We start from the raw sequence: 23,626 nt of genomic DNA, 5'->3' as shown, positions 1-23,626 counted from the left end.
AGGAAGGCAAAGGGGGCAACTACCCTTGGTTCCAGTGATTCAAAAGGGCCCAGGGCTTCAAGCCACTGCCACCCCGGAAGTTGTGTGGCACCTGTAGCCCTTTAAATCACTGCTGGAGTGCCATGTGGTTGCCTCTAGCCCCCTCCTCCCCTACACCTGAGGTCCTATCCTTTCTGGGAGCACAGAGCTGTCCCTCCCCTCACCTTGTCTAGTGGCCCAGCAAGACTGTGGGCTCCCCTAGCTCAGCTGACCCAGTCATTTTGGCCCAGAGGATTTTCTTTCCATTCACCATCGTATCCAGGAATCTACCTTCAGCTTCCTCCAACAACTCGATCACGCAGAGACTGGGTATCTACTACAATAAAACTCCATTGGTCCGGCATCCAATGCTCCGGCACTCCTGATGGTCCGACACCATTGTGAAATGCTCCGGGCAGCCGGACAATTGGAACTGCTCTACACCCGGCTTCCCCGATTCAGCCACTGCTGAAACTGACCAGCAGCTGAATCAGGGAAGCCGGGGGCAGAGCAGCTGGGGTGCTGCTGGGTTGATCCCGTAGCGCTGCCCCTCGGGGCTGCGGGACCAACCCGGCAGCACTCCAGCTGCTCTTGGGGACGCCTATGGAAGAGCAGCTGGAGTGCTGCCGGATTGGTCCTGCAGTGCCTAGGGGCGGTGCTACAGGACCAACCCGGTAGCACCCCAGCTGCTCTGCCCCAAGCGTCCCTGATTGAGCCGCTGCTGAAACTGACCAGCGGCTGATTCCAGGGACACCTGGGGCAGAGCAGCTGGGGTGCTGCTGAGTGGGTCCCGTTGCGCCGCTCATCGGGGTGCTGCTGAAATTTTGATTAAACTCATTTTAACATCTCTAAGGGTACGTCTACACTGCACCTGAAGCTCAAAATACATTATGCAATTTGGGCTATGGCTTATTTCCTTACTCCTCGTGGAATGAGGTTTACAGGGACTTTGGAATAGCGAGCCCGTTATATTGTGAAATAATGGGTGTGCTCAAAAGATGTGGAATAGCTTTTTTGGGATACCTGGTACTCTGAAATAGTGCTGCACTGTAGACTTAGCCTAATGGAACTGTAGTTCAAAGACATGCTATTTTAGACCTGGGGGACAGCCGTGTGAAAACTAAATAGTTAAAACTACTGCCAGGAATCGAGGAATATGCTCAATACTTGGTTCTCAGCTTAAATTTGAAGATTATGAAATCTGTTGATTTTATAGCCTTTCGGGTAATAACTAATTATGCTTTAAAAAACAAAAAGGGAAGGAAATGTGCGTCGTGGGCAAAACCTTTTGTATAGTACACTTTGTAATTATTACCTCTGCTCTCAATTGCTTTAACAAATTGACAAAAACCGTGAAGTGGGCAACAAGAACAGGTACTGTGATCTCATTTCTTGTGCACCATGCAGAATAAAAGTGTTTCTTTTATAATACCTCTTCCAACATATCATACATAGTTAATTTGCTCTGACGGGCATTGGCAATCTAAGTCAGAGGGCAACTATTCACTGGGCCAGTACATAGAAGATACAAGCAGTTTAAAATGGTATCCACTTAAAAAAAAAAAAAAAGTGGTCCTAGTAATCTCAATTAAAATGAATGCAAGGTTCATTAATCCATGAAATAGATTTTACATTTGCATTAATTTGGTTTTGTATCTTTAGAACAATGCCTCCAAGCTTTTGCTGGCTATTATGGAAAGCAGGCATGATAGTGAGAATGCAGAAAGGATCCTTTTTAATATGAGACCAAGGGAACTGGTAAGAAAACTTCTGAATATTCATAAATCTTTTGGCTAAACCCTAACCCCCAAAACTCTTATCACTGTGTTTGGTAAAGGATTTGTGGCTAAACTGATGGCCACATATAGAGATAGTACTAATTCTCCAAAGGTATTTTAAAAGGATCAAACATGCATGACTTCATTCTTTACAACTTCATTATTTTTATCCAGGACAAGCACTTTTCTGTAATTGTTTCCTAACTAAATTATCAGACTCCAGTAAACTGTCTTCAAGTGCATTTTGTCAGTAACTGTGACATTAAGCTTGTACCATTTGTTTTATGGCACTGAGAAGAAAGCACATGCTTCTCAGGCCAAACAAAAATGTCAAAAACATTTTTACTGTGTCTCTGAATAGGGATAATATTTGTAATTGTCCCCCATGAATTTCTGTTATGGTGGAAAAGCTGGGGAAGTGGCCAGTTCCATCTGAAATGGACAACTTGGTGACTGCAAAAATCATGATTCCATCCTGCAATAAGATCTGTGCGGACAGACCATTGGGCCATGTAGAGCATTTTGAGTGAGTCAGGCTTCCCCACAGGGTTCTCTTGCAGAGTCGGAGCCTATGCAAGGTACAAAGAAATTATATTTTTCTGTACTCTCTGAGAGGCCTTAAGATCCCTGACCCTCCCAACGACCTGTCCCAGATCCCTGCCTTCCATTTCTCTTTGACTGTTGCATGATACACAGCTTGCTGGTGAGTGAGTGAGACATGTTGCTGCGTGCTTCCAACTGGGAACAGGTTGTGAGAATCCTGCATTATAAGGTCCAACAACAAGGTACTGCCTGCAGCATCTGTGATCTTTAGCCATTGTCAGTAGCCTCAGCAAGCTTTCTTTAAACATACTTATTTCAACAAGCAACCTTTCTTGAGGCCCATGTTTTTGGTTGATTTCTCACTAGGGCAGAAGTTTTGAGAGAGAAAAATGTCGCTATTTTGAGCTTCACAAAATTTAGTAGAAATTAGTATGTTTTTCAAAAGATATGCTAAGTTCAATCAGTGGTCTATCTGGTCTGGTGGTATGCCTTTGACCCTGAAACTTTGAGGGTAAGACCAAAAAAGCCATGTAATTGTACAGTGTTGAACATGGAAAGGAAAATTCCTTCCTGACCCCTCTAAACCATTAGTTTATCCTTTGAAGCACATGATCTGATTACCTTGGATATTAAAAATAGAAATGTTGAATTTCACACAAGCTCTTCCACAAAGTTTATTGTTAGATTTTAATCTTAATTGTTGATACTTTAATTTTTTTTTGTCCTAGAAACCAATTTTTATACCTGTTTCCCTGGAGACCATTAAAAAATATTAATGCACAAATTCCTGGCACTACTGAAGTTTGTGACAATTATGCTGTTGTTGATAGTGGAGCCAGGATTTCACCCTGTTAGTATAAAAGACATTTAGAAGGTTAAAATGCAGCCCTCCCTGTACAAAGCTTAAGAAAACAGGGGTGGAGTGGTACAAATTTCCATCCCAACACACAGCTAGGTCATGAGACTGTAACACAGCCTCTTGGTGGCTGCTATTCCAGCCTATGGGAATGCTAATCAGTATCTCTGTGTACTCTGTGTAAGCGTGGATCCTGTCACCCTACTCTGCCCCATTCCCTGTGCTGCTTCCGAATCAGCTTGTTTGTCATTTATGTAGAAATACCATATGGCGCCTACCTGCCCAACCCCCTCTTCTCCCACTTCAGGGCTTCACTATCTGGCTATCTAAAGTACCTATTGGGCCCCATTACTGTAATAGATGGGCAACTCACAACCTTGAACGTATTTATCCCAGCAACACCTCTGCAAGGTAGGGAAGTATTGTTATCCTCATTCTGTAGGCAGAGAACCATGGCAGGAGCAGGAGTGGGGAACCTCAGGCCTGGGGGCTGGATGCAGCCCCCATATTGCCTTCACCTGACCCCCCTGAGGCTCAGGGATCCCCCCCCCCTGCATTGGGGAGCCTGGCTTGGACTCTAGCTCCCCTGCCACCCACCCACAGGGCTGGAGCACACAAAATCTATTAGCCTGGGTCCCCTTAGGCTCTGGTGTGCGAGGGGAATGTGAGGAGTGTCTTTCTCCGTCTCAGGGGCTTCTCACTTGTGTATGGCCCCCGACTGATTTTTCTGGGGGTCAGCAACCCACAACCCAAAAAAAGGTTCCCTACCCCTGGTATAGAGAATATAAAGCCCAACCCCTAAAAGTTGTATAGGCACCTAACAGCTATTGAAATCAATGGGGCCATCTTTGAAGTTTTGGGCCTTGTCCAGGGTTACACAGGAAACTAGGTCTCCCGGACCCCAGACTAGCAGTCTTAACCACAGGCCATCCTTTCACACTGGTAGAGAAAATCCTCCGCATCTGAATTAATTTCACCTGAAATACACAAGGAAGTATCAGACTAGATTTGTACTGCATACTTAGCAGGTTATCTTAACATGGCAAAGCACAGAACAACAAGGCAGAGTGCAATTGGTTGAGTTAAGAATAAACAAAACACCTCCTCGGGCTTCTGTTAATTCAGAATGTGCTTTTCAGGGTACGTACGCTTCCTGTAGGACTTAATGGCACCTGTCCAAATTTGATTGGTGCACAATGAGCGCATCTGAACACAGGACACATTTTTAATACAATTAAAATATTTTACCTCTCTTTAAATTTATTTCTTTTAAAGGTGGACGTAATGAAGAACGCATACAATCAGGCTTTAGAATGTGAGGAACAGGAGGAGAATGGAGATAATATTTCACCAAAAGATGTTGGTCACAATATATACATATTGGCACATCAGGTATATATTTTTTGTTATTGGGTGTCTGTGTCCATAAAAAAAAACCTTAAAGGCTGCCAGATTTCATTACATGTTACCCAGCTGTGTGCCTCAAAAATTAAAATTTTGCCTATCTTTGTCTGCAGAATAGCACTTATATAGGGTATCATTTTCTCTAGAGTGTCTTCAGGCAAGGATCAAGGTGTGTGGTTTTGTCGTGTGGTTGGGTGGGTGGGTGCTATTGAGAGGTAAAAACATAAAATTGAGTATACGTTATCTTCTCCATTCTGTCTTCTTTTGTCGTTTCCTAGTTTGAGTTCCGATTCACATCGGCATGTAAAAATAATTCATCTTAATTAAAGCACAAATTGAAACCGATTATCATCAATTAGATTTTAATTCATGCCTTCTATTCTTACATTAAATTAATTTTAGTAAAAATACTAATTTATATCTGTTAATTTATGCAGGCAATTCCAGTAGTGTAGCAGTATGAATATTTTGTTCCTTCTGGATTCTGCAGTTGTTGTTCTGGGTTTTGATCACATGCCTTTTGTGCACTGTAACATACAGATATTTATTTGTATGGGACACTAGGTGCCAAAATAAGTTATTCTGTTGCCACAAATGAGAGAATAAGATTTTTTTTTCATGGAAGAAGAAAAGGTTGCAACTTCAGTAACCAAAGCCCTACAATTATTTTTTGGCAGGCAGCTAGTACTTGGTGTTCCATATTAAGGACAGTATCTTTTGTTGTTACTTATTTTTTTAGTAAAAGAGGTGTAGATTGAATGTATTATACGTAATCTGTGAGACTACAAAGCTAAACATATTCCTTGAAATGTGAGTAATTGAACTGAAGAAGAGGAGGACAGGTTATAATTACACTAATAAGCTGAGAAATTTAAATTACGTACACTGTTGTGTCATCAACATGTTCAGTGAAGGGCTCTCATATTCCTATTATGTTATAGAGAGCCATGTTTAGCTCTTTACATCGCTTGCCCTACCAAAGACAATGGGAATTTTGTGGACCTTGCACCTTGTATAATCATTTGCACTATTGATAACCCTAAGTTTTGCACCCACTTGGTGCTTGCTGTGCCTGATCTCAAGGACTACCAAAGACTCAAAACAATGAGGAATCAGCCATTGAGAGTACAATAAAGGGCTAAGGCCATATAAGAAAAGATGGCTGGGATAATGGTGCCCTGCCAGGGGATACTCAATTGCTACCGTGAAAGCAACACCAGTTCCCTATGTCTGATCCTTGACTGGGCATTTTGGTTACATCCTGGATTGTGGCAACAATTTGCTGCTCTGCAGAAGAAAGCAAGGATATTGGCTTGGCAGGAAAATCCAAGTATCCGATTCAGATTTTACAAAACTGACTTCCTTTCCTGCATTTGGATATCCTAGTAAACGTGTTTGTTGATTATGTTTACAGTTGTGCAGAACACCTTACAACCACATAACAGAGCATTAGATGAATAAAGCGTACTCGTTAGGCCCTTCCCTCATGCCTATTCATGAAAAGCTATGATTTTTGGCTAATGAAAACAAATCTCTGACTACCAAACTCTTTCCACTTGTGTCCCTTCAATCACTCTGGGCTGGGCAGGATATGAACTTTTGTCCCTTATGAGTAAGATCATTGTTGCCTGGTTCCTATCTTGGCTCTGTTCTCTAAACACACTCTAATGTTATCTTATGTATAAACAGCTTACTGGTGTCTGTACCCTCTGCTCCATGTAGTTGACCTTAATTTACATCATATTTCTTTGTTCTGCTCCTTGCAGTTTCATGGTTTGGTTTTTTACTGTTTTCGCAGTTTGTACAGCGTTTCAGCTGCTTCCGAGCAGCCATCTATTCTGGTTACAGCATTTGTACCACTCTGCAGCAGCAGAGTCTAGCGTGGAGTTCCTCTTTCTGTTGCCACAGACTCATGCACAGACAGTTTATTTTGGAGCCCTTAGACTTTCAGTTTTTGCCGTGGCTCTTTTAAAGGCTGCAGGGGGTTCTGCATTTTGCCACCACGACATCCTTTCCTGCCCTTCCTGTGGTTGGTTTTACCAGCAGCACAAGACTTTCTTGTAAGTGTCTGACCTGCTGTATGCACAGAAAGATATAAATCCGTCACAAGGGAAGTTGCAGACTGTGTTATGGCCTCGCATTGAAGTGTAAGATCTAGCCCCTTACCATTAATTGTGCAACATCACATAGATCAACATGTCATCTTCTCCTCACCCTGCTCTCACATCTATCCTCCCTATCCTTCTCTGGAGATCACGTGGGACCATTGTTCGTGCTGTTCGCCTCCACTGACTTCATCCCTTTCCTGACACTGCTGCTACACGCTTTTCCTGTCTAGTGCATTGTAAGCAGAGTGGGGAACTCAAGTCAGAGAAAACAGAACTGAGCCATCCCTGGGGGACCAGCTTAATCAGTTCTCCCATACTACACAGGTGTGGGGGCTGGGTCCAAATGCAGCCTTTCTGTTGCCCACAGCAGTAGAGAGTGGTGACGCAAATGGGTGCTTGCTAATTGCATGCTAGGGGAAAAAAACATTGTTACCAGATGGACAGCATGTGTGATGCTTTTCACAAGAATCCACTATGGCCAGACATTCCATGTGTCCATGTTGTGTTCAAGCTCGTTGCTCAGAGCCAAACCTTGAGGTTTTTCTCGGTTACTTCTTTTTCCGGTTCCTCCAACACACTTGGATGAATACCATCCAGTCCTGGCGACTTCTAGATGTACCAGTACCTGCTCTTTTCACACCTCAATCAAAGGAAATTTGTATGGCATTTGTCATAATAATTTAAAATATAGATCATAGTGAATCAGTCTGACTTTTCTCTTTTGTGGGGTTAGAAAAGCTCTTAGCAAGGAGAACTTGCATGACAAGATACATCTGTGAGGTGATGCAAATCCAGACTTTATAAAGGCTTCTGATACAGTAACATGCAAAAGTTGGATCTGTGCACTGACCCTTCTAGGTTAGTGTTAAATGGGTAGTTGGTTAAATGGGTGCAAGAATAATGTCGTCATGTGTGGCAAAAGAAAACATCCTAATTTTCACATTACCAGTTGAGACTGCAGAGTTGGCCATTAAGGCTTTCAGAAGTTAATAAACAGAGCAAATTTTGCTGTTATGGAGTCATCTAAGGTCGTGTTGCCCAGGGTGGTGACCCTGTATTCAAAGTCAATCATTTTAATAATCTTATTCTGTTTATGGTAAAAGTCAGAGTAAGAAATATAATGGTGATAAACCTCTGTAAGTTATTTTAGTGTATTTCAAGAAGCTGATGGAACTTACTTGACCTTTAGGGATAAGTGTGTGCAGGGAATGGAGGAATGAGATTTTCTTTTGTTTTAGACTGTAACAAAATTTTCAGTGCCTTGTGACCCTGTTCCACAATTGCCTGTAATGACAATCTTGAGTCACAACCAAATGGCTAAGAAACACTGTTGTGTAGGGTGTCATCCTTTTCAAGATCATGCCCTGAGTATCTTAATCCAGCAAAATATTTAAGCAAATGCTTAATATTAAGCCATGCTTAAGTGTTTTGCTGGATTGGGGCCAGAGAGAATAACTATGGAATGCAACAATGCCTTTTTTGGAGCAGATGATATCTTCCTAGAAAACAGAAGATTTTTTATAAGGTTAAATTACAAGAATAGTTAAATATCTCAGGAATGCCAGAATTACTTATATAAATACGATAGTCTCCTGATGGCACCCATACCTAATGAAAGCATGCTTTCCTCTCATCCTGTGTGGTTAGAAGAAATTAATGCTGCTTTATGTCAGTGCAGGTATGCTGCATAAACAAACATCAGCTTGAACCAAACCATCTCCAGTAGCCTGGCACAGTTGGAAGTTCCCTTTCATTGATAAGTTCTCAAAGTAAACAATATACAGTAGCAATTTCAGTTAATGGGTAACTCATACACATTCCTGTCTGGTGTTAATTATCAATGGAAAGAGGGGAAACAAGTAATTCAGCCTTGTACGTTTGAATTACTTAAATATATTAGTAGTAAAGTAAAGATTTCTTGTTCATATGTAGCATGAAATATCTAAATTCCTTATTGCCATCTTTGCTATGCATAATGGTAGATTAATAAGTCTATGCATGAAGAATATTTGTTAAATAACTAATATGCTAATAATTATTGATGGCTTGCATTTATACTTTGGAAATAAGAGCGCCCTGCTACCTATTTAATAAGAAATAATAATTTTGTTGGTTCAAATAGGATTGGTTTGAAATTGAGATCTTTATTGGAGAAATTTCAAATAGTATTTGAAATTCTGGTTACCCCCGTAGTTAAAAATATAAGTACAGGTTGAACCTCTCTAGTCTTGCACTCTCGGGACCTGACTGCTGCCGAACCAGAGAATTTGCTGAACCATAGGAGGTCAATATGTCTAGCAGCATTACTAACTCTTCCACTGCTTACTGGGTTCCTAGAAGACATTTAGGGGTTAATTAGAGCTAAATAACAGTGCAGAACACAGAGAGCCAGGAATGGTGGCTGTAAACAAACTTTATGGAACCGCCGGAAACCTGGCCATGCCCAGGATAAGTGGATATTCGGCTAACTAAAATCATACTGGACCACGGATTTTGCCGGTTCAGAGAATGCTGGACTAGAGGTTCAACCTGCCATATAAGGCCTTGTTCTATGATTATATATTTAAGCACATTAAATCATTACATTTCCTCCAGTAGCGGTGAGCATAGCAGGGGCAGAGACCATCCATTTGTTCTGTGGATGTACAGTGCCTGACGCAACAGAGCCCCGGTCCACGACCGGGGCTTCTAGCTACAGCAGTACAAACAATAATAATTCTAGAAGTATTTAGGAATCACATTTGCCTTTTATAGCACATTCTCTCTGAGGACTTCAAAGTACTATAAAACATTTGCTGCTTACATTTTCCTGACAACCCTTTGAAGTAAGATGCCAACGAACTGAAGGCAACAAGTCATGGGCTTTGATGGGAACAGAAGCCAGGTTACCTGATTCCTTAAATCCTTTGCTCTGGGCTGATCTGTCTTGCATGCTAACTCCATACCAGCTACCATTCCAACAAGGAGGAATTGGCGTATTATAAATCAGAAATGCACCATTGCTGATATCTTCACATTCTTTAGAAGAAACCGTTCAGCCAATTTTTTAACAATTTACTTTCCTGTGCTACTAATAATCTAGATTCTGAAAGCCAGGAGAACTTCAATCATATGATTGTGTCTGTATGTGGGGAGAGGTTGTATTGATTTTTACTGGGGCGAGTGGGATATTTTTCACCTGAGAGTGTAAAGCAGTTGCTGGCTATCTTTGAGTTGGTAATGCTTTTGAATTTTGCAGAGGTTCATATAGCCTTGGATAGGTACTTTTGTGTATATATTTATATATGTAAATATATAAATAAAAAGAAACATGCTGAATACAGATAAATATAATTTTGGTCAGGGCAAAAGAGAGTCATGAATGGGAGATTAAAGTGTTGGTGCTGAACAAACTTTCTGTGATTTGATGGCTAGGGAAACTAAGGGGCACTTATATATAGCCAAATATGAGGGAAGAGGACTCAGTGCATGCTGGTCTTTGGTATAGGAATCCAGAGTTACTGACTTGGCTGCACAGGCCGCAGTAGAAAGCAGAGCAGTGTTCCTCAGAAAGGAAATGTGACCAGACAGGAATAGATTTATGGTGTAACTGATTGACTGGGCTGACAAGAAATGTTGCTGAAAAAGAAAGAAGTGAGTTCCTTAATGAAGCATTTGAAAAAAAAACTCAAACAAGGAGGAGAAGGGTTGTCATTCCAGCAATAAGAGTCTCCATTAATGGCATGACATGAACACTTGGTGATTCTAAGGAAAAGATGGGGGTGCGAGCCATGTGAGAGGAATGTGAGTCCATAGAATGGTTTCTTCCCCTCTCCCTCACTTGTCTGATTGTCAACATTCCCCCTCTATCATCTGCCCCATAAATAAAACTGAGGGGGGGGGAGGGAAGAGAGGGCTCTGTGCACCAGAGGATTTGAGTTGAGGAGCAGCTGTCAGCTCCAGCAAGAACCCTTTGGTTCATGATACATCTACACAGCCCATAGCAGTGCCACTCCTAGCACTTGGGCTAAGACCTCATGCTACTGCCCAGAAAACAACTGTGTAGCTGTTGCAGCTTGGCCTGCAGCTTGGGTTCTGAAGTCAAGAGAAGGAGGATGGGCTTCAGACCCTAAGCTGCAGCTTTAAGTGCTATCTATGCAGCTGTTTTAGTGAGGTCATGCAAGCCCACGTCTGTGGCTCAGGTTGGAAGGCTTAATTGTGTGGGCTGTGTTAGACTTACTTCCTGGCCAGCATTGTCTACTTCTGTAGAGACACTGGCTGCTGGTGGATGTGTCCTGGCTACCACCACACCACTGGAGAGGTGATGATAACCATGTTGTGCTTTACTAGCCATACTTTCCCCCCACCGCCCCCACTCCCGGCCAGTAGATTCTGGGTTGCTGGAGCCAGGATTCTGCTGACAACTAACTGGTGTTAAATGTGACCCAGGAGCTACTGAAAATTGTTTTAATTCTCCATTTTTTAAAAATAGGCCTGTGGCTAACACACTAAAATCTTTCTGATATATGGAAGCAGGAAGTCCAGAAAAAAAGCCACAAGTCCAGAATAACTGATCCACAGCTGGTGTAAATGAAGTTACCCTGAGTTATACTAGGTGAGGCTCTGATTCTCTTCATCTATAGGTAGCACTTAATTTTGTGCAGCCGACTAGTCCCCCATTTGGCAGAACAGTCCGAGAGGTCTCAAGACTTTAATGGGCCTGTCTCCTCCCAAACAGCTGTGTGTAGCTAAGGAAGAGCACAGTACATACTTGCAGGAGCACTGCTAAGATTGGAGTTTAGAGCATGGTCCAGGGGAGGGTGGCACTGAGCTGGGAATGGGAAGATGTGGGTTTAGGTCCTGGCTCTGGTCCTGACTCTTTTTGTGATCTTGGCCAAGTCACTGCATCTATTAATCCACCCTTTATCCGTCTTGTCTGCTTAGATTGTAAGCTCTTTGGAGCAAGGTTTGTCTTTCATTGTGTGTATGTGCAGCACCTAGGAGAGCAGTGCCTTGATCTTGCTTTAGAGCAGGACAGCTGACAGGAGGGAGGCAAAGAGGAAAGTTGCCCCCCGAGTCTAATGATTCAAAAGGGCCTTGTGGCTCCTGTCTGCTGCTGCAGCAGCAATAGCACAGCCCTGGGCCCTTTAAATCGCTGCTGGAATGCTGTGGGGTGTGCTCCAGACACCACTGAGGGCTGCCTGGGGATAAGGGGCAGCCCTGAGGTTTGGCTGTCCCAGCCCCTCCCCTTCTACCTGAAGCCCCACCCGCTCTGGGAGCACAGAGTTGGACTGCTCCCATCTTGCTCAGGGGCCCAGCAACTCTATCTGTCCCCCCGCCCCCACTTGTTTAGACAAATAATGAGTAATAGAAATATAATCTTAGAATCCCCCAGCCCCGTGGGATGAATTGCATAGAGTAACCCTGAGTGCTTTTGAAAAAAAGTCACTCTCTTCCTGCAAGGCAAGTGGAATTTAAGGCTTCAGCGCTATACTTTTAGTGGGCCCTTGCTGAGGCTTGCAGTTTTCTTTCCCAGCAGAAAAGCATTAGCTGATCATATTGCCAAGGCAAGGCGCTAATGGGGACCTGTCCCAGGAACTGTGACTGTCAGGGGACTCCTATCCTTGGCTGCCAGACCTGAAATTTTTGGTGGAACTTTTATTTTCTGCCTGTTGTTTTGTAGTTCTCATCCTGATGAGGCAGTCTATGGCATGAAAATGACACTGGCTAATTAAATGTCAGCAGAATCAGAAGCTGTTGCAAGGCTTTTGCGCTCAGATTGCCAAGATTGAAACAGAAACCAAGGATGCACATCACCCTCCCTGCAGCTCGTTAGGATGGTATATATCTCTACCTTCAACCAGCTCCAGCATGTAGATACAGTATGGAAGCTGCAACAGGGCCTTGACACTAACGAGCCCCTGAAAGCTTAAACAAATGTCTGAGACTGCCGTTCATTTGCAGGTAGAATCCTTGGCAACTTATTCTGCATCTTTTTCTTGTCCTATTTTCTTGACATTGGCTTCCTGCTATTACCCAATCATTTACCAGCCATTCCACAATGGAATGGAATAACATGGGACCCAGTGTCCTAGAGGAGTCCTGCAGATTTCAGTAGAACTCCTTGGGGCTGGAAGTGGCCATGCTGAGAGGATCCCACTATCGGCTTGGGTCCAATGGCTATTGCTTACATTCATTGCCTTCAAAATGTAATAAGGTCAAATGTATCACGTCCATCCTCTGTTTGGGGCCATTAAGGTAGACACGATTAGCTGGCAGAGGGTTCCTATCTTTAACTTGAGTTATCCTGAACCTGGTGTGCATATGATTTGTGGTTTTTAAGATCTCTGTATCTGGGAAATACAATTTACTGTAAAATAAGGGCCCATAAGGCATACTAGAGAGAATACCTGTCATACTAATGTGTGTCTCTGCTCTGAAAAGTGGCAGTCAGATGCCAATCTCTCCTTCAAGAGACTTGCTGCTCACTGTGTGTATTCACAATCTTATCTGCTCACATTAGTGACGAGCATATAGTTATTATTTTCTTGGGGGAATAAGCTGTATTCTCTTCTAACTCCTGTTTCACCTGTAGTATTTTTCCCTGACTGGCTTCTGAAGGACCCACTTCTTATTGGGACAGATATTCCGCTGGTGTAAACTGGAAAAGCTCCATTGTAGTCAACAGAGCTATACTGATTTGTCCTAGGCAAAAATCTGTCCCATTGCATTTACGTTCTGCTCGCAGTTCCATTGGTGCTTTCCACGGAAGCCATGCTGCCAGTAACACTGTATTGGAGGGCAGCATTTATCCTGCAGAATCTTCATTACTGGTGACGCATATGAAGCAGAAAGAACGCCGCTCGGCTTTCAGGCTGAGTCTGCAGAGGTGAGAGTAACAGTGAGAAAAATCATTCTGCTTCTGAACTGAGCAAATTTGATCCAGGTGTCCATAAATGTGAAACCCCACCATGCCATTTTTACAGTCACTTTTCAAAGTAGATTTTCCTTTAAGTCGCTGTAAATCACAGTGCAGAATACTAGCTGCACAGAAATACATGTAATATACCACTGACACATTGTTTCTATTGCAGCAGAGGCATCCTGATTAATAGAAATATACATGGTGTTGAATTGTAACCATGCTACCAGAGATGAAGTCTTACATCAGAGTCTGAGTGAGGACTTGTGCGTGAGAGGTGTTCTGCAAAGGACTTATTTAAAATTGGGTTATTGCCCTTTCAGGGGAAGTGTGAACCTGTAGAGATTTCCAGCTGGCAAACTCTGTCTTAAAAGCTGATGACAATTTCTTTACATCAAGAATGGAAAATTACTTAAGACGTGGGTAGTATCTGAGGGTAGAAACAGACACTTAATCATAGTGGCTCTTGTTCTCCTGCATAGGGTTGTAGAAACTTGGAGCCTGTTTTCCCTCCTAGAGTATGGCTAGTGGCATTAAATTGTTTTTTTTTTTCCTCTGAATCACCTGCAGTGATGAGGCTGACCTACTCCGGGTCATTGATTTGTTGTGGTTCCCAAGCATGAGCATGAGTTGCCCTCCAGTCTGTTCTTTCTATCTGCTGATCATCACTTAGTTGCTGGCTAATACCACTAGCTTTTATTGGATGAGTAAGAGTAAGGTAGGATGTCTAGGATGGTGTCTGTCTAGAATGAGCGACGAGGAGTCCTGTGGCACCTTATAGACTAACTGAAGTGTAGGAGCATAAGCTTTCGTGGGCAAAGACCCACTTCGTCAGATGCATGCGTCTCATGCATGCGTCTCATGCATCTGATGAAGTGGGTCTTTGCCCATGAAAGCTTATGCTCCTACACTTCAGTTAGTCTATAAGGTGCCACAGGACTCCTCGTCGCTTTTGCAGATTCAGACTAACACGGCTATCCCTCTGATACCTGTCTAGAATGAGAATTGCACCTCCACTGTTCACTTTCCTTTGCTTTCTTAGCACATGCTGCTAATTTATAGGTGGCTAGTGTTGTCCAGATGACTGCAATAAAAAGGTGGGATTTGGAAAGGGAATATTGTCACATTTTGGTTTGCATAGCCCCCTTCCCTTTATCAGTCCCTGTAAACAGCTATTCTACAGGGGGAGGTTGGTTGTTTTTTATTCTGTTAAGTGGAGGATGCAGCAAAATCCAGCAGCAGGATTGAAAATGGGGGGAATGCTGTGCCGACATCTTGCATACTGTGTGCTTGTAGCCCACCAGGGCACTGGGAAGGGCTCCTCCCCTTCTGAGTCAGTGAGCAGCCATGCTGCCTTACTGCCTGGCAATTCTGGTTGTCCCATCTCAAAAAGTTACATTCTGACTTTATGTAGGTTGGTAGAGCACAGATCTGTATGGCAGCACAATGTTTTTTAATTACTTATCCATTTCCTAATGGTTTCTAACAGGTTTGACTTTTTTGTGATGACTTCTGCGTACTGAGCAGATGTTTCAGAGAACTGTCAACAATGTCTCCCGGATTTCTTTTTGGGTGACAAGAACTCCTTTAGAACCCATCGTTTTGTCTGTGTAATTGGGATTCTATTTTCCAATGTCCATCACTTTGTATTTCTCAACATTGAATTTCATCTGCCATTTTATTATTTGGTCAGCCCAGTTTAGTGAGATCCCTTTATAATTCTTCACAGCCAGCTTTGGACTTAGCGGTCTTGGGTAATCTTGCATTGTCTGCCAATTTTGCCACTCCCTTTTTTCCATATCATTTATGGGCTAATATTTACCTCGCTTCACTGTGAAAACTGAGCACTTAACTCCTACTCTTTCTTTCCTTCTAACCAGTTACTGATCCATGAGAGGACCTTCCTTTGCTATTTCAATTATTGCATGACTGCTTGCTGTGCTTAAGAGCTTTTAATGAAGGAATCTTGTTAAAAGTTACTGGATTACCCTTGTCCACATGTTTGTTTGACCCCCTCAAATAATTCTAACAGATCAATTAGGCATGATTTCCCTTTGCAAAAGTTGTGTTGACTTTTTCCCAGCAGATCATATTCAGCTATGTATCTGATGTTTCTCTATTTACTACAGTTTTGACCTGGTATTGAAGATGGGCTTATTGGTGTTTTATTACTAGGATCCCCTCTGGAGCCTTTTTTTAAAATTGGCATTGCATTAACTACCCTCCAGCCATCTGGTACAGTAATAGTGATTGAAGGGATAGTGCACATGCCATGGTTAATAGTTCCGTAATTTCATATTTGTGTTCATTCAGAACTCATGCCAGAGTTTAAGGCACTCTTCCCCAGGAATTAAAACATATAACATCTACAACATTTTTATTCAACACATTTCCAGGGAACTGACACTCTCAGCAGAATTCAAGACATTTTGCCCAGTTATTTTTATAAGACAGTGGGCCTGACTCTCCTCAACACCAAGGTCCCTTTACACCCCTCTGGCAGTGGAAAGGAGCCTTAAAGTTGGCATAAATGTATATTTATGTTCACTTTTGCACCTTGAAACTGCTCCTGTGGCATAAAGGAACAATAATATAAATTGAAACTCCTATCCACCATCTATATCAGGGTGAGGAAACGCTCCGTGGTTGACAAGGGAAATCCTTGTCGACCGCCCCGTTATGCCTTGTGGCTTCCCATGTCGACCTCAGAGCGTCCAGACTACCGCGCTGTGCCACCAAACAGCTGATCAGCACAGTGCAGCAGCCATTTTGATGTAAATGAAGCGGCAATTATTTAAATCGCTGCTTCATTTTCCTGTGTCTAGTAAACTCATCTATATGGCTCCGTCGACAGAGCCATGTAGTCTAGACATACCCTAAGTCACCTAAGCCAGGAAGATTTTTCTCTATTGGCATGTCACTCCATAATTGTCCATTGTGTGGTTTCTTGTATCTTCCTTTGAAATGTCTGCTGTTTTCAGAGAAAAGGTACTGGATTAGATGAGCCGCTGAGCTGAACCAGTGTAGAAATTATAGAGCTCCAGCATAGAGGCAGAAAAGCATTGTAGTCAATTAGGAAGTCATAGGATGTTTTTCTGGTTGGTTTTCTCTGTTTTTTGGCATTCTCTTATTTTCTGATGCTTTGCATACTATTTATTAATATGTAAGTACATTCCCACATTAAGAATAAATTCAATTTAGCTACTGGTTTCTGGCAATCTCAATATCCTAGATAAATGGCATATCTATGAGTTGTTAGATAAGAAATGGAGGGATAAGGTTTGCAAACGTCACAATAACCTAAAAACGAACTATATCCCTTTCAGAAACAGATTTATTCAGACCTGTGTTACTGCTAGAATGGATTATTGTCCTGCTTTGTTAATTTCAGATTTTACAGCCCCAATCCAAACTGCATTCTGTATGGATCACTAGCCTTGGTATATTGGTCATATTGAGTGGTGGGATTTCTCTTATACTATGCTCACTTTTTTATGGCTTAGTAGATCACTGGACAGAGTCCAAGAAGGAACTAGATAAATTCATGGAGGTTGGGTCTATGAATGGCTATTAGCCATGATGGGTAGGATTGGTGTCCCTAGCCTCTGTCAGAGTCTGGGAATGGGTAACAGAGGGATTGCTTGGGGATTCCCTGTTCTGTTCACTCCCTCTGGGGCATCTGGGATTGGCCTCTGTCGGAAGACAGGACACTGGGCTAGATGGACCTTTGGTCTAACCCAGTATGGTCATTCTTATGATTCAGATGAACAGGATTCTACTCTCAGAACTGCTACTGCCCTGCTGGATGATCTTTGGGAAGTCACTTTACCTCCCCATACTCCGGTTTTCCCATCAGTCAAATGGGGTAACAATACTGGATTACTTGTAAAGTGGTTTGAGCTCTGTTGTTGAAAAGGGCTATAAAAGAGCTACTTGCCATCTTCCATAGCAGCTCCTGAGTTTTTAAAATTAGGTTAAGTTTCTCATTAAAGTAAGGGACTTGTATTATAACTTCGTAAGTCTATTTGTGTCTCAATAATAATAAACTGTATTTAAGACGCTCTTTAAATATCTAACAAGTTCTGAAATATTTTGAGTATGTACCATATAGGAGGTATTTTGCTCAACAAGGTGCTGCAGCTGCCTCTGGGGTAGTAAGACATCAGTTATTTAACAGGACCAGCAACATCACACAACGGCATATTGGAAAAAAACGTATCCATTTGAAATCATAGGAGAAATTTAGAATGTAATTATCTAATCTGGAAAAGTATTGCTATCGATTTTGTGTGTACTTCACTGGGATAGTGCTATTGTAACTTTGTGGTGTCTTTAAAAGCCTTGCAAAAAGACGTGGACTGCTGGTAGAGTCAGTATTCATAAAACCTAGCTGGAGACTTGCTTATGTAAACAGGGTTTTTTAACACCAATTTATATATATGGTTACCAGCAGATGGTATATTTGGTAATCGTTTACAGAAAAAGGCCCTTTTGAGAGATGTTTGGGGTGGTGTAAAATGGTGAACCTGAGAAGAGGAAATAAATCAGATTTTTTTTCCTAGTTGGCTCGGCACAATAAAACACTGCAGCAGATGCTGAAGCCAGGGTCTGATCCAGATGACGGAGGAGATGAAGCCTTGAAGTACTATGCCAATCACACAGCACAGATTGAGGTAAAAAATGGCTCTTTGAAAGGGAAACTATTGTGGTCTGTGGCTAGTTTGCTTCCTCCTAAAGCTTCTCTTTAGATTTCTCCTGAAGAACAAAATGTATTTAAATAGAGTATATTATTTTGGAAGGAAAACAGCTGAAGACTATCCTACTGGGGAAGGGGAAAAAGGCATGAATAGTCTATATTTCAAACAATTGTACAACCCTCGCTTCCCTGTGTGATATGGAACATTTCTTGTTGTGGAAATAATGAGTAGGGATAGCAGCAGTCTTAAAGACAAGAATACTCTTGTGTAGCACATCAGTCATCTAAGCCCTGCTTTTCAAGCCAAGGAGGTTTATGGATCAAATAAGAATTACAGTACAAAGAAGTTTTTGAAGTAGCATGAAGATTCAGTGCAGTTTTTGCCTGAGAGGATGAGGTGGGTTTGGTTCATCGGCTCCTTTCCAGATTCTAAATGACATCCACCTTTCAGATGGAAAAACATTTAGTGACTTTGGCAGTTGTAGAAGATGTAGCATTCCAGGGTGGCATCTTTAAGGAGACATGTTTATGAGGTCACAGGGCTGTCATTTGGAAACTGTGACTGTCTGATGAAAAACTAGTTGATTAATGGTGAGTACCATAATTGCATATATACTCTCATATCAAACTACATCCATTCTGGGATCTGGATTATTAAAAGAAAATCACAGTTCAACATCATCCTATGTGAAAACCAACTCTTCAAAGTTCTGTAAGCTCCACCTGGGCTCAGTAGCTCCTTCCCAACCCCAGTTCCTACAGCCTCTTTCTTTTCAGGCCCCTACCCTTCATAGCAGAAGGCATCAGCCAAGTTGTTTCACCCAGCTACTGTGGAGAGCCCCTTCACAGATTGTGTCTCATCCTGAGTCTTCTGCAGATGTCTGTGGTGCAGCTCTCACAACCCTCCTGTTCCTTTTGTTCTCTTTCCTGATTGTATGTAGGCTGCCCTTCTCTTCCCCAGCTGCCTTAGTTGCTAGTCATAGGCCCCCATCACATGACCCTGGACTGAGAGGTACAGGTGAGGCATCAGAACCCAAGGCTCTTTCACATGGTCAACTCACTCATGAACTGTCTACATTCGCTGTGCGCCAGTATACAGAAGGACACGGAGTTTTTCTATCCTTTCCCTGAGGGGAAGATACATACATAAATTGCTTTTAAGTATCAAATCATTTCAAAAGGGATAGATAAGTTAGTTTTTGCAAAACTTTTAGCCAAAGTGGTGGCTAAAATTGAGGATGTAAGTGATTCTAAGCCTAACACTGCTTCTTTTGAGATGAGAGGTTTGCCAGAACTGGGCCAATAGTGGTGTTCTGTATATATACTGTCTCATCTCAGCATACCCAGTTTGTTCAGTTTAGTGAGCCAAATGTTGATCCAAAGAACCACGGATCTGAGATCCAAGATGTGTTTTCTGCCTCTTACTATTTCCCCAGTAATACAGACTCCAGGAAACAGTTTTAATGATTATATGAGTCAGAATAGAAACCAGCTCACTCCTAAGGCCTTGTCTACACTAAAAGGAAGATCACTGTTACCATGATCGATCTTCCGGAGCTCGATTTAGCGAGTCTAGTTAAGACTCCTGCTTTTGCGAAGAGTAAGGGAAGCCGACAGGAGCATTTGCTCCCATCAGCCTCCAGCTGTGGGGATGCCACCAAACTCAGCGTAAGGTAAGAAGACTCCAGTTACATAGTTGTGTAGCTTAAGCTGAGCTGGGACTACTGTAGACCTGGCCTAAGTAGTTCTGTTGGTTCTGAAGGACTAGTAATAACAATGTCTAAAGCAGATAACATTCTAAGGCATGTAGGAGCTGGTACTATATGAGTCACAAGGTGCTGTTTTCACATAGCTCCTTTCATGATTTATAGCTTCATAGATATGGACTCAAGCATCTTGGTCCAACTGCTATGCCCTTTAAAGTCTGAGAGAGTTTGGATGTGGAGTTTTACTTTTGCTTATTATATTTATGGTGATAGTTTGCAGGGATCAGATTTGGAACATCCTCCAGTTTTGGGAACACTGGTACCTAGAATTTTTTTATTTGAGGCACACCTGTATAACCTCATTTTAAAGCAGGTTTATGAAGGCAAAAACAATTTTACTATAAATTACTTAGGTTTTTTTTTAATGTAGTGTCTTGGAGTAGTTGAAATTTTTAAAATTAGTTCTACACCAATTTATAAATAAAAGCGAGCTCTGAACTGGAAGGGAATCGTGGCATGACTGAAAAGCCTCTGAGCCTGAAAGACATCTATATTTGTGTTTACAGATTGTCCGTCATGATAGAACTATGGAACAAATAGTCTTCCCTGTCCCCAATATCTGTGAATTCCTCACTCGAGAATCCAAAAGTCGGGTATTTAATACCACAGAGAGAGATGAACAAGGGAGCAAAGTGAATGACTTTTTCCAACAGACAGAAGATTTGTACAATGAAATGAAGTGGCAGAAGAAAATTAGGAGTAAGTACTATCCATAGTTTCAAGGATTTAGTTTCAGGTTTTCTAACTGTATTTAAAACCTATGTGTTACCAAGTAGGTATTTTATATTTTCATTTTCACTTGTTTCCAATGCCTTTGATATGGCAAGAAAACATTTTCCAGGCCCAAGATTGCATATCACTGTAGATGTGCCACTTGTGCAACACACACACACACACACACACACACACACACACACACACACACACACACACTCTCCCTCTCTCACTCGTACGGAAAAGTGATCTTCCGGGCTCACAAGACCAGAATTGATCTGTGGACTAAATGGCTGCGTCTAGACTGGCAAGTTTTTCCACAAAAGCAGCCGCTTTTGCGGGAAAACTTGCTAGCTGTCTGCACTGGCCACTTAAATTTGCGCAAGAACGCTGACGATCTAATGTAAGATTGTCAGTGTTCTTGCGCAAATACTATGCTGCTCCCGCTCGGGAAAAAGCCCTCTTGCGCAAATGCTTTTGCGCAAGAGGGCCAGTGTAGACGGCTAAAAACTGTTTTGCGCAAAAAAAGCCCCGATGGTAAAAATGGCGATCGGGGCTTTCTTGCGCAAAACCGCGTCTAGATTGGCACGGATGCTTTTGTGCAAAAGCACTTTTTGCGGAAAAGCGTCCATGCCAATCTAGATGTTCTTTCCTGCAAATGCTTTCTTAACGGAAAATCTTTTCCGTTAAAAGCATGTGGGGAAAATCATGCCAGTCTAGACGTAGCCAATGAGTATAACTTCACTGACAACAGTAGAGTTGCACCAAATTATGCCCCATTTTTGCCCCTAATGTTTAACAGGAGCATATCTCACTGCATACACTTTCAAATATAATTTACTGAAAACCTCTTTCATTTTTTGGGCCAGATTCTGAGCTAGTGTAAAACAGTGTTGCTCCCAGGAAGTTAGTGAGGCGCTGCATGTTTATCCCAGACCACTTTGCACTGAGTCGTCATTTCCTAGTCCTGGCGAATTACTATTCTTAATAATAGCACTTTGCATCCCAGGATGATCTTAAGCATTTACAGAAATCCAGCTGGATTAATCCCCAGCAGAACCCAGTCTGGAAATCATTGATGGCCAACGTACTCCAGCTCTTTACAAGAGGGCACAGCTCCCCTAGCACAGACAAGAAAGCAGGTGGCGCTGGTTTCAGAAGGGCCATGGCTAGAAGACACAGGGTAATCTAATTGGTTCCATGGGCATACCTTCCCAAGAACTCCACATAGAACTTAGAGCTTCCCCACCCCTCAGGATGGAATTCTCAGGGGAGGAAGAAGGTGGTGCTGCCATCTGACCTTCTGTAGGAGTGAAGTTGCTTCTAGTGGCTCAGGAGGTGGCAGGCGGCAGCCCTGTGTGCACCTTCTAGAGAAAATCAAGCCTTTTAGCTAATTAAGCTTCCCAACACTTCTGATAAGGAAGTTGGATATAGATATCTCGGGATCTCTTCGCCCACCATTAAATTGCAGATGTCACAGAGGTACAATATAGCAGCTCTTGAACAGCTCACAGCAACGTTACACAACCGATTAGGAAGGAAGTGAAGGATACTAGGTACAATCAGAACTGCAGAAGGATTTGGCTAGCTAGAGTGGCATGATTTAACTTGAAGCTTTTGCCACCACCAAAAACATGCTGATTGTTTCTCTTTTCTATTTCAGAATAATTATTCTGCTCGCAAAGTTGGACTGAGATTTCAGTTAAAAGAAAACCCACAAACAAAAAACCAAGCACTGTCTGAGAGCAGACTTGGATCTGATCTCTGTAATGCTAAGCAAGCATAAATTAAGGTGTTTTGTTTTAAATCCAAAACAGAAATGCCCACATTTCCTTTCATCTATGGAACACTTAAACTTCCATATTATTTTGTTTGAAAATGCAATATACAATCAGGAGCTTTTTAATCTTTAACCCAATGTCTGAGTTGCTCTGTCATACAATGCTGCCTTGCTTGAAATAAATGGATGTCTCATGCAAAGGCTCCAGATCCTTAAAAGCCTAATCTTACCACAAGTGAAATCTTAATATTTAGTGTGACTTGACTCTAATTGTAGGTAATTAAAGTCAATCTTACTCTGAGGGTATGTCTGCACTACACAACTTGTAGTGGCACTGCTATGTTTACACAGCCCATTGCTAAAAGTCAGGCAGTGTAAATACTGTTTGTCAGCACTTTTGCCACCAAAAAAACCCTCCTCTCTCCATGAGTGGCCTTTGTTGGCAGTAGAAGTCCTGACTACAGAACAGTATTTATACTACTAGTACTTGGCCACGTAAAGCTTTTGTCATTTGGATATGTGGGGGGAGGGGCTTTAAGCCGGTGAACAACAGCTTTGTTGCTCAATTGTCAGTATAGAGTAGACAAAGCCTGAGACCAGATCCAGTTTGAGGAGTTGTCTGTCTGTAGGAACCAGCAGGGCTGGCCCGAGCAATTCGTGTGCCCTGGGAGTGCGGCGCATGTGCAGCCTCACCCTGGGTGCCTGGCGCATGCGCAGAAGCCCCACGTGACGCCCCCTACAATGGGGCGCCCCGAGCAGTAGCCCAGTCAGCCAGTAGCTTGGGCTGGCTCTGAGAACCAGCTATGTTCTTAGTCATGTACAACAGTATGGTTACATCTGCGCTGCACAACTATTTCAAAATAAGCTATTCCAGAATAGTTATTTCGAAATAGCATGTCTATATGACAGGGAAGCCTCAAAATTAGTCTGAGGCTGGCTTCGCTGATGTAGATGTGCTATCTTGATTTAGAGCCCCAGGAGGCACTGGGGAGGAATAACTTAGAATGGCTCTGATGAGGGGCTGTTTCAAAATAATAGCAGTGGAGCATCTACATACCTTAT

General features: G+C 42.5%; 1 protein-coding gene across 1 annotated transcript in view; it reads left to right on the top strand.

Moving 5' to 3' along the window:
- ITPR2 (inositol 1,4,5-trisphosphate receptor type 2) overlaps positions 1-23,626 on the top strand; it is a 324,515-nt gene that overhangs the window by 243,722 nt on the left and 57,167 nt on the right. The window contains exons 44-47 of the mRNA XM_075898795.2: positions 1,681-1,776; positions 4,471-4,587; positions 18,171-18,281; positions 20,577-20,769. Of these exons, the coding sequence (XP_075754910.2) occupies positions 1,681-1,776; positions 4,471-4,587; positions 18,171-18,281; positions 20,577-20,769 (517 nt within the window). The remainder of the gene's footprint in view (positions 1-1,680; positions 1,777-4,470; positions 4,588-18,170; positions 18,282-20,576; positions 20,770-23,626) is intronic.

The sequence above is a fragment of the Pelodiscus sinensis genome, chromosome 1, assembly GCF_052426305.1.
Source record: "Pelodiscus sinensis isolate ZL-2025 chromosome 1, ASM5242630v1, whole genome shotgun sequence".
NCBI lineage: Eukaryota > Metazoa > Chordata > Testudines > Trionychidae > Pelodiscus > Pelodiscus sinensis.
This window is presented reverse-complemented; position numbering and strand designations above follow the sequence as displayed.